Raw genomic sequence first — 13,392 nt, forward strand, 5'->3', positions numbered from 1 at the left:
ACGTGTGTATTTTAATATATGACAGATGTCGCTTGCAATCTGTCGCGCTCTATGTGTTCAACATATCAGAGTTGCCGCCGCTTTTATTTAGGGAGAGAACGTATATGATAGATATCGTAAGTAGGATGCAGAGAACGTTTATCATAGACAGAGACCGTTGATAAATGTTCTCTGTAAAAGTTCTCTGTAGGATGATAGATATCAAATACGTTCTCTGTTTTTATTTTGTTGCCGCATCGGTATTCGACACAATATGTCAACCAAATTTAGTGGGAACACTCATTAATACTGTGTGTTAATTCGGGTAATAACACCGTCCGAGACGAGGATTAAGATTATGTTCGATACTACTAAACGCTCGAAAAGTTACTGAACTGTAAAATTTTACAAAAAAATAGTATTGTAGGAATGCAAGATGCAATCGATTTGAATTGTTTGAAATCCCCTTAGATTAATAAATTTACCAGCAAAGGCAGATATAGTATATTTTGTGATTTACTTTAGCTTAAACATAATGTCGTAATCGGAAAATGTAAGCAATTTCTTGTTCTACAATAAAAACGTATAATTCCGCTTATCTCGGGCTTTTATATTCTGAACGAATAGTTTGAATTAAGAAACACTTGACTGGCGTCGTAATAAATGCATCTGGCAGCACATTTTCATTTAAAGTTGTCAAAATGTTATGGCCTCTATTTTCAAATATATATTTGAAAGTGACGTTTTTGCATGGTAGGGAAGGTTTTTGATTGTGTATTCATTTCGGTAAATCGCCAAATAAATTTTATAAAAATATAAATTTAAATGATTAGAACATCTTTAATGGAAAACGATGCAATGCTACTTAACACTAGCATGGAAGTAACTGGATCTCAAATAAACACTTCTAACTTTCATCGCTCGCAGTCCTCTCTCTCAAATGAAGGCGATTTATCATTTTCATCATCAATAGATCAAGAACTGGATGCACTTATATTAGGCGATGAGCTACCCGCGTTTGAAATTAGACTTGTTTCGCCCCTTGCACGTACACCTTCGCCAATAGATACCAATGAAGTAGATTTTCGAACACCAACTCGGCTCCCTCAGTTAGATTGTGATTCTACCGCCAGTGAATGCTTAAATTCGGATTTTGTAACTCTTGAAGAAATCAACTCGCTTATAAGTCCCCCTGCTAATGATAAAGAATGCACTGCGGACGTAAGACGTTGTAATAGCCTCGAGACAATATTTGAAGGAGTGTTCTTAAACACACCGCCAAAAGCAGGTGTACGGTATGTTAATACAACGCGGGAAAATCTTTTCGAAAAATTAATTATTAATCGGATGTTTAGTACTAAGGAAAATCAAGTTCCAAATGTTGGTGCAGTTAATGAAGTTAAAAAACTCTAAATACTTCCACCCAAGTGAGGACATTCCTTAAAACAATATAAAGTAGATAAAATTATTGTTATAATGTTAGCAGAAGCTGTACAAAATGAAGAATTAAAATATAATATTATGCTACATCTTTAAAATGTAATAACAAAATATTCGAAGATAAATTAATTAATCGTACTTTAGTACTAAAATATTAAACAAACAAAAAAAATGCCTTAAATTTTGTATTATACATTAATGTATAAATTTTAAATGTAAAGTGTTATAAAATTTGTAAACGTTAAGCCAAATTCTGGCAAAAAACTTACATTGCGAATGGTGCCATAAAGTATTAACAACTCTTATTGCGCCCAAAATTAAATAAGCTTTTTTAATATTATTTTCTTTTCAATAAAACTGATCTTCATCTTTAAAAGAATGATGTGTAACACGAAAAATAACTTTTTTTTACATAGCACCATTTTTATTTTGCACATGTATGTATGAGTACTTAAATAATTCTACAAAAGCTTATTTTATCATAACATTGTGTAAAAAAATATTTATACGTAGTAACATTCTTATTGATAAAATACATATAAATACGTATTAAAAACTTTACTTTAAAATATAGAATGATTGCGTTAGGAATTTCTCACACACTGTCCGATAACATTAAATGTTTTTGGAGTGTTTTGATGCGGAAAATATTTTCACTTTCAATAATCCTGGATTTACTTCACTCCACCTATACAAGAAATCTTAATTAAAAGAAGGTAAACTTCTATAATTGTCTATATCATCTTACCTAAGATTGCGCTCTTTCAAACGAATTTTAACTCTGTTTTTAATTGTAGACACTCCGCCTGTGCTATGTAGACCACGTCCCGTTATTATGAATATGTGCTTATAATTACGAGAGATAGCTCGCAATCCTGTAATGTGTCGATCTAAAAATATATCCAAACAACCGATAGCCTCCAACACATGCAAATAGTGTAAATCCAAAAGTTCTGGGTTATTTTGAGTGTACTTGTGGACATCCATAATACAATTGGCTGCACGATGATTGTACATATCCAATTTCATTTTGTGCAAGTTGGCAATTTGTGAATAATAAACGGCGACCGCGCTATACCCCTTTTGCATAGCTTCTTTGGCTTTCTGATAGCATTCTGCTTTCAGCTGAGAATGATGTGCTGCTAGGTTTCGCATTTCTTCAAAGTCATGCAATGCCATTCGTTTTGCTTCCTCTGGTTGCAGAGGCACTTTAATAACGCGCTCTCCATTAGCTTCGCTGAAGTTGGTTTTACTTTTGGTATTTTGTTGTTCATTTTTAATCTACAAAAATAAAACAGATAAAAAGATATAAAAAGAATAAACTTAATAATATCAACAAAAATACCTTTTCTTGCTCTTCTAAGGTACAGTCCACCAATTTCTTATGTAAATCTGAAACTTGATGGTCTTCTATGGGCTGAGTGGTTTTATTAAGTACTTGGACTGTTTCGTTGTAGTTGTTATCATGAGCTGTTAAAATTTCAACCAGTGTTTCTCGTGGAATGCTTGGAAATGTTTCGCATAGTTTCATTTGCGTTAAGTGTGAGGCCAAGTCGCTTGGTTGATACTGTTCTTTTATTTGTTGTGTTCTTTGGATTTCTATTTCTTGATCATTTTTGTAAATTTGCCATGCATATTCCATATCTAGTAACTCCTGAATATTTTCGGGCGACTCCTTACAATTTTCATACTTTGGATTTTTAAGCAAGCGGGCAAAATGAGCATCTTCGCTCATTATTTGTTGCCTTTGTTCTTCAAGCTGATTATATGCCGATTCTATCCATAGCATGTAAAGCTCTTTAGCTAGTGAGCGTGGCATAAATACATTTAAAACTGGATTATCTGGTAGCTTCTCTAATAGTGACGTCATCTCAGCTTGGAATATTTGCCTCAGTTGTTTTACTAAATCTTCTCCTAGATTTACCTCAATTATTTCATTTGTTTCCGAATTGAACTCGTCGTCATCTGCAGTTTCCTCTTCGATTAGGGGATCAGTCTGAACTTCAATATTTGCATAGGATTTTTGAGAAGGATTTCGGAGCTTTTCTCGCATTTCACGCAGTTTTCGAACATGTGGCGAAAATTGCTCTCCATCAAGTACAAAACGATTTGCTAATACTTCTGATATTTCTTGGAATTCTGGATTTAACCGTTGATTCATACGCGTAGCTCGCGTTCGTTGTCTTTGTGGTTTTGTTCCTGGTCCCGGAGCTGGTGTAAGTATTGGTGATATCGATCCAGTAGTATTTTCCTGTATTAGCGCGCAATTACATTTGAAGTCATCTACAATATCAGGTACTTGTTCCGTATTATGACTGCCGGACGGGGCCATGAGTTCGTCCTCTCTCAAAAGTAGATCAACTGTCCAGTCTATATCGCCTCCACATTTTACAAATAAATCCCAAAGACTGGCCAACTCTTTATTTGGATATATTTGACGTAAAGATGCAAATTCTTTATTTTCGTTCTCACATCCGATACTATGACGTCCAAATGTTGGTTTTTGCTTTAAATCTCCTTCCTGCTCTTTACCGCTTTGTGGTTTATTTGAGTCGTAAACACCTTCGCGTAATAAGTCTAAAATTGTCTTTTCTTTCTTTTCCTTATATTTGGATGCTTGGATGTGGTTCTCATATAAGTTTGGTTTCATATTCCAAAATTTGTTTATTTCTTGTTCATGAGGTTGCCAAGCCTCCGACTCATTACTATTGATTACGTTCATTTCATTTTTATTTTCAATTACATTTAGCAATTTTATTTCAGCTGTCGAGTTTTTCTTTTTAGATTTCTCCCTTTGCGGTTTCGGTGTATTTGCGGGTTGAGAGGTATTGTCGGAAGCAGCTGATGGAACTGTATTGAAGTCACTTTGTGAATAGTTTTTCTCAAATTTGTATATTTGAAACACTTCGTCTGTTTCGACATCTGTTTGTGTAAGCGGTACAGGAGGAATTGACCGTATTTGCGGTAATGCAACTTGGTATTTTGTCGTCTTTAGCATCTATGAGATAAAATAGAGGCATTATACAATAAAGTGAATGATTTGAAGTAATTTTTTGTTTCTTATATTATTTTAACATTTAGTGACTATTGCGCACATGTGTATATGTATGTACGTACATATGTATATATGTTCGAAAGAATTGGTGATATTTTATTTATATTATTATTATTATTTTTTAATATTCCTTTAATAAACAATTTGTTAAAAAAAATTCAATCTAAACAAGTATAGAAAGGCTAAGTTCGGTTGCCACCGAACCATTTTATACTCTTGCAACTTGCATGAATCAAATCCGGGGAAATACCCTAAGATACAAAACTTCAACCAGAGGCTGGGAATCCAAGCAATTATATAGTATGTATGAATATAAATCACATACTTACCGACATATTCGACATAACGTTTGTTAGAATATCGAGAATCATTATACATACATACATATCTAGTATATGGGAGTTCGGGGTTGTATCGATCCTATTTTTGTCTATACTGCATACTATTAACAAGCCGCATACTAATAAAATGTTCACTGAGCTACATATAACGCTATATCTATCATTAGTTTTAGGTGATTCATAGAACCGTTAGGTGAAAAAAAATTTAATACTCTGTAGCAATATTTTTGCAAGGGTATAAAAACGATAATTATCTTTTGTGCTTTGCAGTACCGAATGTTCAGTTTAAACGGAACTGCGATTTGTTTATAGTAGTTTCAGATTATTCCCTGTACACATACATACATATCTAAGTTTGCATCATGTACATGCACTTTTAAATATTTTAACCCATTCTACATTTTGAATAATTAATCATCACTAATAATTGTCGAGACAAATATATGTTTTTCTTAAAGCGCAAATGTTAAAAAATTGATTAATTACCTTTAATAAATCGTTCACTGTGCATTTCTCAAAGTTATTTAACATTATCTTTATTTTTTCAATAGGTACTCCGTGTTCATTTTTAGCGGCTAGTTTGGCCGCTGAATTACGCCAGGATGTTCTAGGTTCTAAAATTTCAATAATATATCCATTTTGTACAGCAGTTTGTACGTAAGGCATCATTTCCCATAGCTTTATATTCGTGTTATCAATAAAAATTGGACTCCAACCAGCCTGAGCCCGTTCAGCCACTTGCCGTTGATTAAATTCATGAGCTTTATCTAATAGTGACGGTTGATATTTATATACACCAGAAGAATTGTAAAAGAAGTCATCGGTACTAAATATGAAATCTCTAAATGTGTACTGATCATTCATTGATACACAACTTTCTATAAAACTCTTCGCCAAGTAAGATTTTCCACTTCCTGGTGCGCCCCTTAGAAACACCATAACCTTTGAGCAATCTTTTATCAACTTAGCAATACGCAGTTCTACAAAACTAGATGTATTTTGCGTTTTACTGGTCTTTAACGAGTTATCAGTATACCGTCGGTTCTGAACCGTATCCTTATTTGCTAAGGGCATGTTTTGTTTTGGAACTGCCCCACTACGTAGTTTTCTTTGGTTTTCACTGTTACCGTTGCTATTAGCTTTTATCAAATAGTCGACGCATCGGTCAACTGCAATAAAATAATTTTATTACGTTAAAATCTACATTGAAAATGTGTATTTTTTGCTTAGATTACCATTCCAGGCTTGCGATTCACAAAGGTTACGCATTTGATGGCTTGGCGAACAATTAAAAATATCACCTAACTGCTGCATAACATTCCGTTTTTCCTCTTCGGTTAATTGCGCATTTGTTGGTACGAACCCCGAGTTTTGCATTTTTATCAACTATTTCCTCCAGAACTCCCGCTATAATCACGATAACAATACATGCATTGGCAAATCAGGCAAATAAATGTTGGCAGAAAATGGTTACAAAATCAAATAATAAAAACAATAACAGTATTGCCATACCTTAGGAAATTCTCATTTGCTTATGGTTTATGGATTAAGGTAAAATTGTAATGAAATAAATTTTAAATTCCCAATTGGAAGATAAAACTTTTTCATAAAATATTAAAAATAATTATTTTTAAAGTTTATGAGCGCTAATACTACCCGTGTAAAAACTTTTGTTTGTGTCGTAATAATGAATATTTACTTTGTGGAATTTTGTGAGTAATATAATACATTGAAAATATTTAAACAATATACGCGTACCTTATATTTTATTTATTTACTTACGTTTCTACCTGATTAATATACCAAATTTGATCTTAAAACTTTTTGCTCTTTAAACTATTTAAACTTTAGATGTAATATTTACTCTCTGTTTAAAATTTTGTTTTATAACTATCGGGTGATTTTTTAAGAGCTTGATGTTTATTCCAATTTATTGTTTTCTAATTGGTTTTAAATTTAAATGTTAATTACAATTAACAACTATGAGTACATTTAATATACATAGATATGTTTAGTAAAATATTATTGATTTGTATATAGGTTAGGGCTTTAAATATCTAAATTTCCTGTAGATTACTTTTGCAAGATGATTATTATTGACAATTTTAAATATTTTCTAAATTAATTTACTAACAACTAATATAAGAACGGAATTTAAGCACAATTAAAATATCAATATACGCATAAAATTTGTATCGGTTCTTATATTTTATTTTATTTTTGAAGATAATTTCATTTAAATGTTGACTCATGTGGTTTCAACAAGATGGCGCTACTGCCACCTGATTAATATAAGTTGGCCAAATCATGCGATTTAACGCCTTTAAAACTTTTCCAGCTTTGGAAGACCACATTTCCGAAGAAATTCGGGCTATTCCGGCCGAAATGCTTTGCCCAAACTTTTTAAGAACTTTTTTATGTAATATGTTACTCTCTTTCAAATAAAGAACCGATTTAAAATTTTTTTTTTATAACTATTTATAATTGTGCTTGAACGTTCCGTTCTTATATATTAGTTGTTAGTAAATTAATTTAGAAAATATTTAAAATTGTCAACAATAATCATCTTGCAAAAGTAATCTACAGGAAATTTAGATATTCAAAGCCCTAACCTACATACAAATCAATAATATTCTACAAAACATATCTATGTATATTAAATGTACTCATATTTGTTAATTGTAATTAACATTTAAATTTAAAACCATTTAGAAAACAATAAATTGGAATTAACGTAAAAGTTTGCGGTTAGCTTGGAAGTCTTATTGGTTTTTGGTTCAATTATTTTGGAAATTGATTTTTCTCTCTTTTTTCTGTTTTTACTGTCAGTGCGCTTTGTTTACTGTTACTATTGAACGAATTGACTGCAAGACACCAACAACTTTTTCATCAATTGTAACAAGGATCTTTCATATCAACAGTGATAGCAACCAGAAGCTTGCGAACTTAATCTATGTAAGTTGAGCTGTGTGAACCTGGATTAGGGATTGAAAAATAAAACAGTGGCAATGCTATTTATTACTGTCTTTACAATTTCATTCTCTCCTCTTCACTTTTTTAATACTCTAAAAAGTGATGTTAAGAAAATAATATTATTATAGTAGCAAGTACTGGATATGTTTATGTTTTCAACTTTACCAATTTATGGTAGCTGAACTTATCAGTAAGTTAAATAAAAACAAATGAATAAATAATGTTTTTATATATATTTTCATTTCCATTATAAACAGACGGAAGTAATCATGTATTTCACTGTCGGATGGCCAAGAGTGCTTAGCCTGGAGTTCCCAGGGGAGAAATCATCTATTAATCACATTTGCTGTGATGCTGTCAAGATATTAGTTGCTGCCATTGGTGATGATTTTGTTGGTATTTGGTATGCAAATCCTTTAATTCCAATAGCGTTTTATCGCCGCTCTGAGGACTCGATAGCTCAATTGGGAAGAAACAAACTTATTATCTGGAAGCCAGATTCACGCCAATTAGCAATCCTTACAAATATGGGAGTTCTTATTTTATATCATATAGAATTTGATCCTGATGGAAGTGGAATTTTAACACAAATAGATCCACCAACAGCAAGTTTGCGAAGAGATTCAGCAGAACTTTTTATAAAAGAAAATGTACCAAAACTAAATATACGTGAAGCGTGCTCTATTAAATTAGATTCTGCCATCACTACCATTTGCTGCATAAGCCTTACAGAATTACTTTTTGCAACGGATCAGTGTGACCTTGTACGTGTTCAATGGACAGATTTGGACGCTGACGTAGTAGGTGAAAGTGGTGAAAAATCTTTAGCACTTCATGCTTCTATAAATTTACGCAATATTCCATTTTATGTCAATCGAAATTGTAATTTAAAAAGCATTCCACCTCTGGGAGACAATTCGTATGTCGCAGCGTTGGAGTATTCGCCATTTATTGGTGGTTGTGCTGCAGTTTTCAGTGATAATCGTGCAGCATTTTTAATAGCAATGCATTTACGTTTTGAATCACAAAACATGCATGGGTTTTGGGTACCGGACGTTGAAGATGCCACAGTTTGTAGTGTTAATCACAAATTTCGATTATTGGCTTATGGTCGAAAAAATTCCGATGTGTCAGTATACGCTATTGAAGATACGACCGGCGGTCTCGAGTTTTCACATAGACTATCTGTAAATTCGAGTGTAATAGCAGGATCTTTGGGAAGTGTGTGCGAATTAAAGTGGAGCCCGGATGGTTGTGTGCTTATCGTTGCTTGGGAGAAAGGTGGTATTTCGCTGTGGAGTACATTCGGATCATTACTTATGTCATCTTTGAATTGGGATTTTGGACTACATGTAGATTTGCAACATCATAATCCCTTGCAAGTTGCAAAGTTAGAATGGTCAACTGAAGGATATCATCTTTTCATGACATGCAAGAAAAAAATGGAGCTGTGCGAAGAAAACGATTCAAGTTTTTATGAGGTTTTACAACTAAATTTTGTTAAGAGTACCATGTCAATGAATCCTTGTATAGCTGCACATTCGCATGTTTTATTACAAGGTAAGTTTATTAAGTTGCAAACATTTAATAATATGTTTAACAATTTCTTTTTTCTTTAGGCGATGAAACTTTGTATGTTAATCAGGGAGATAATCTCGAAAAAATTTATTTTGGCTCTAAATTTACCTTTCCCAATAATGGCACAGAACCAACTAAAGTTGATTGCAATCAAGATGATAGCATAGAAATGAAAAAGTCCGTTGACATATCTAGCATTCTATCAGAAAGCAAACTGTGGAATGTAATTCAGCTGCCTTTGACTTATACGGCTAGTAATTGGCCAATACGATATTCAGCAATTAATACGGAGGGCACCCATTTAGCCGTTGCCGGCAGAACTGGACTAGCACATTACTCAATGGTGACAAAGAAATGGAAATTGTTTGGTAATGAGTCACAAGAAAAAGATTTTGTAGTGTCTGGTGGTTTGCTTTGGTGGAAAGGTTTTATTGTAATGGGATGTTATTCTTTGTTGGATCGTACTGATGAGATTCGCTGTTATCCGGAGGAATGCAAACTCGATAATCAATATGGTAATAAAATTCAGGTTCGCGCTCCAGTTATTTCCATGAACATGTTTCGAGATCAGCTCATTGCATTAACAGCCGATGGCATAGTTAGCCTATTCGAGTTAAAAAAAATCGATGTTTATTCCCTAAGTGTCAATTGTGCCTATGAAGTAGATGTGAAAAGCATTTGTATACACCCTGCTTGCATTGTATCGTTGACAATAACAAATCTACGAAATGATTTAACTATGAAGACATCGACTACTTCAAGCGATACAGCGGAAACTATTATTGTGAATGTGTGTGGCCGAATATTAATGATCCAACGTGACTCTCGCAATAGTGTCATCAATTCGTTGATGGCTTCCTGCCTAGCTTCGTGTGTGGAATGTTTTTGGCTTTCTAATGCATTGGAAAAGAGTCCTATGCAAGATTGTTTGTGGCTGTTCTCTGGAGCACACGGAATGCGAGTGTGGCTTCCAATTTTACCACCTCTAAATGAGAAAATAGATGAACAGGCCCAACGATTACACACGTTCATGTCAAAGCGAATAATGTTATCATTTCCACTGAAATTGTATCCATTAGTGATTTTGTTTGATAATGTGATTGTATTAGGTGTAGATAATGAAACTACGTTGTATACTAATGAGGCGAGCTCTCATTTTTCATTACCCTTCTGTTTGTTGGAACGAAAATCACAAGTTTATTTGCATAAAATACTCCGTCAGCTGATTAAAAGAAATCTTGGATACAGTGCTTGGGAAATAGCAAAGTCATGTCGGTCGCTGCCATATTTTCCGCACTCTTTGGAGTTATTACTACATGAAGTTCTCGAGGAAGAAGCGCTGACAAAAGACCCTATTCCGGATGCTTTACTACCAAGCATTCTTGATTTTATTCGAGAATTTCCCGTATACCTCCAAACGATAGTTCAATGTGCGCGAAAAACGGAAATAGCTTTGTGGCCATATTTATTTTCAATAGCTGGAAAACCGAAAGACCTATTTCAACAATGTTTGCAATCAGAGGAATTGGAAACAGCGGCAAGTTTTTTAATTATACTCCAAAATTTGGAGCCATCTATTATTAGTAAACAGTACGCCACATTACTGTTGGACATCGCAATTCAAAATCGTAAATGGGAACTTGCAAAAGATTTAATACGCTTTCTTAAAGCCATCGACCCAAATGAAATAGATTCACCACGTTCATCAATGGTTATAAATATGAAGATCGCGCCTCCATCACAATCTCAAGTTAATCAAAATGCAGAAGTTTTTAATATGATTTTGGGGCCAATAGCACGTGAGCGTAGTTTTTCGACAACTGTAACTTCGAATTTACCCAAAGAGAAGAAGGATAAACAAACGCCATTAACAAATCCATCAAATCCAAATGGAACGTCATTAACAGCAATTCCAAATGAAACGACAACATCATCGCTACCAAACAGTGGCGCTTCGGCGGTGGTTCGCCGAAAAATGGATAGAAGTAATTCAACAAAGGATCGCAAAGAAATATTTTGCATTGAAACTATTCTGCAAACCCATGCACGCAAATTATTACAGAAGCATAAGATAATTGAGTTGGGCTATATGAGTGCCTTTCTCGACTTTCATTTGGTATCATGGCTTTCACAAGAATCGGATCGGTCGGCACGTCTCGATGACTACGTGGAAACACTCAACTGTTTGCATGAAGAACTAAAATTGCCACCAGCCCTTTTACATCCAACGTCAGAAGAGACGGAATTGTCATTGGCTACGGATTATACACAAATAAAAAAGCAATTTGCGACCGATAATCAACATTCGTTTTTGTTGCATCCATCGAGTCAAACTTCGGAGTCGGGTTATTTCAGCTTAGCTCTAATGGATACACCAACAAGTATGAATAATGGAAACACAATACAAAACAATATTACGTCTATTAGAGAAAATGAAGAACTGAAATACATGCATACTCAGATAACTGACTATATAAAATCACGATCGAATTCCCAAGCTTCGTCCGATAATTGTCGTTACCGTCCATCTATTACTTTACACGACGAGATCCCAAGCGTCTATTCATTAAATTTTGATAATTCTAGCATAAGCGATAATAGTTTGACACTACTCTCGGAGAAATTAAGCATAAAAATCCGTTATTTGTTGCAATTGTTTATTGAAGCAAACTGCACTGATTACGCGTTAGTTTTGTCCATATTGCTCCAAGATGCTGCCTCTATTGGTCGAATAATTAATGTCATGATTCGTTCGGAATCACTCTTAACTTGCCAACGAATCTACGGCGCTCTTAAACGATTAACCCAGTGGTCCTTTGACAGAGAATGCCTCTACCGCCCATTTATGATATCGCTTCAACCTCATATATATCATCTCGATCAGTATATCAGTTCAACTACCAGCAAATTTCCAGTGCACCACAACATTGAGGAGGGAGACTTGTCTCAAGGAGTTATTACAGATAACAAAACGGATAACTCGAACATCAATGCTCAAGCAAATCATATCACAAATAGTCCTAACTGGGGCTTAGACAACCAACCTTCTGAAAACCCTTGTAACGACTTAACAGATCTATCAAATAACGCTAATAATAATCATTTAAGAAGGACGTCGAAGGGGCATTCAGGTCGCAATGAAGCAGGTGCATGCAGAATCATGTAATTCAATAAACTACTCCACAAAGTTGTCAATTACATACAGATGATTCGTGCGTATTGATTAACACGATTTAGAGGACATTGAATGTGCTCGCATATGTTTAAAGTCTATATTGAAAGCAATCCTAGAATAATTTAACAAAAAAAAAAAAAATTAAATAACTAAATAAATAGTAGTTGTTAAAGGTTAGATCATTTTTATTAAGAAAATGTTAAATAAATATAGTTTTTAATGCAAAATTTTAAGTAACATAACAAATAAAACATCTGTTTATACTCAAAAAATATAAGTCTGAAGGTTTTGTAAAATGATATATTTTTGAACAGCCAGAACGTCGCCAAATCTAACCTTCCGCGAAGAGTCGGAAAGTGGTTAAAAATTGTAGTCGTATAATCGATGGATAACTCACGTTCCTACTATTACCTTATTTCAAATTATGTATAGCGATAGATTCCAGTACATATAACGCAGCAAATCTTTAAAAATGAGGAAGATCATGGGTCTCTAAGGTCTGGAGCGATTTAGTAAATATTTCACTCCATACTACAGGTCCCAGAAAATGTGTACTTGAATTCATTAGTCGTATTATACACTCAATAAGTACCTGTCGACTGCGCGACAAGGAGCCGAAAAATACTAGGCTCCTGATTCCAGATAGCCGTGCATAACGCAGGTTTAAAACTCTTGGCTCCATATATCTTGATAGCGATTAAATCACCCAAATAGCGGCCTGCGAGTTCCTGGAATTCATCAGCTGGGCCTTTGCGGGTATAGATCATTTTGAAAAGATACATAAATGAGCTAGTCATGTAATGATTTCTACAATTATACCATACACATCTGTTTGTGAGGTGAATATCAAA

General features: G+C 34.0%; 3 protein-coding genes across 3 annotated transcripts; 2 read left to right on the plus strand and 1 right to left on the minus strand.

Annotated features, from left to right (window-relative positions):
• The first annotated feature begins 715 nt into the window (after positions 1-715).
• LOC126763464 (uncharacterized) lies at positions 716-1,798 on the plus strand. The gene has a single exon (XM_050481000.1). The coding sequence runs from the start codon at positions 805-807 to the stop codon at positions 1,390-1,392; it is 588 nt and encodes a 195-aa protein (XP_050336957.1). The 5' UTR covers positions 716-804; the 3' UTR covers positions 1,393-1,798.
• Positions 1,799-1,817: 19 nt separating this feature from the next.
• On the minus strand, positions 1,818-6,259 carry LOC126763442 (NEDD4-binding protein 2). The gene is made up of 5 exons (XM_050480955.1): positions 6,051-6,259; positions 5,302-5,984; positions 2,765-4,417; positions 2,168-2,700; positions 1,818-2,107 (listed from the first exon to the last, which is right to left on the minus strand). The coding sequence occupies exons 1-5, from the start codon at positions 6,190-6,192 to the stop codon at positions 2,035-2,037; spliced, it is 3,084 nt and encodes a 1,027-aa protein (XP_050336912.1). The 5' UTR covers positions 6,193-6,259; the 3' UTR covers positions 1,818-2,034.
• A 1,602-nt stretch (positions 6,260-7,861) lies between these two features.
• Positions 7,862-12,818, plus strand: LOC126763440 (guanine nucleotide exchange factor subunit Rich). Its single transcript, XM_050480953.1, has 3 exons — positions 7,862-7,978; positions 8,046-9,348; positions 9,408-12,818. Exons 2-3 carry the CDS (start codon positions 8,058-8,060, stop codon positions 12,530-12,532), a joined length of 4,416 nt encoding a protein of 1,471 aa, XP_050336910.1. The 5' UTR covers positions 7,862-7,978; positions 8,046-8,057; the 3' UTR covers positions 12,533-12,818.
• Positions 12,819-13,392: the final 574 nt, after the last annotated feature.

This window comes from Bactrocera neohumeralis, chromosome 6, assembly GCF_024586455.1.
Source record: "Bactrocera neohumeralis isolate Rockhampton chromosome 6, APGP_CSIRO_Bneo_wtdbg2-racon-allhic-juicebox.fasta_v2, whole genome shotgun sequence".
Taxonomy (NCBI): domain Eukaryota; kingdom Metazoa; phylum Arthropoda; class Insecta; order Diptera; family Tephritidae; genus Bactrocera; species Bactrocera neohumeralis.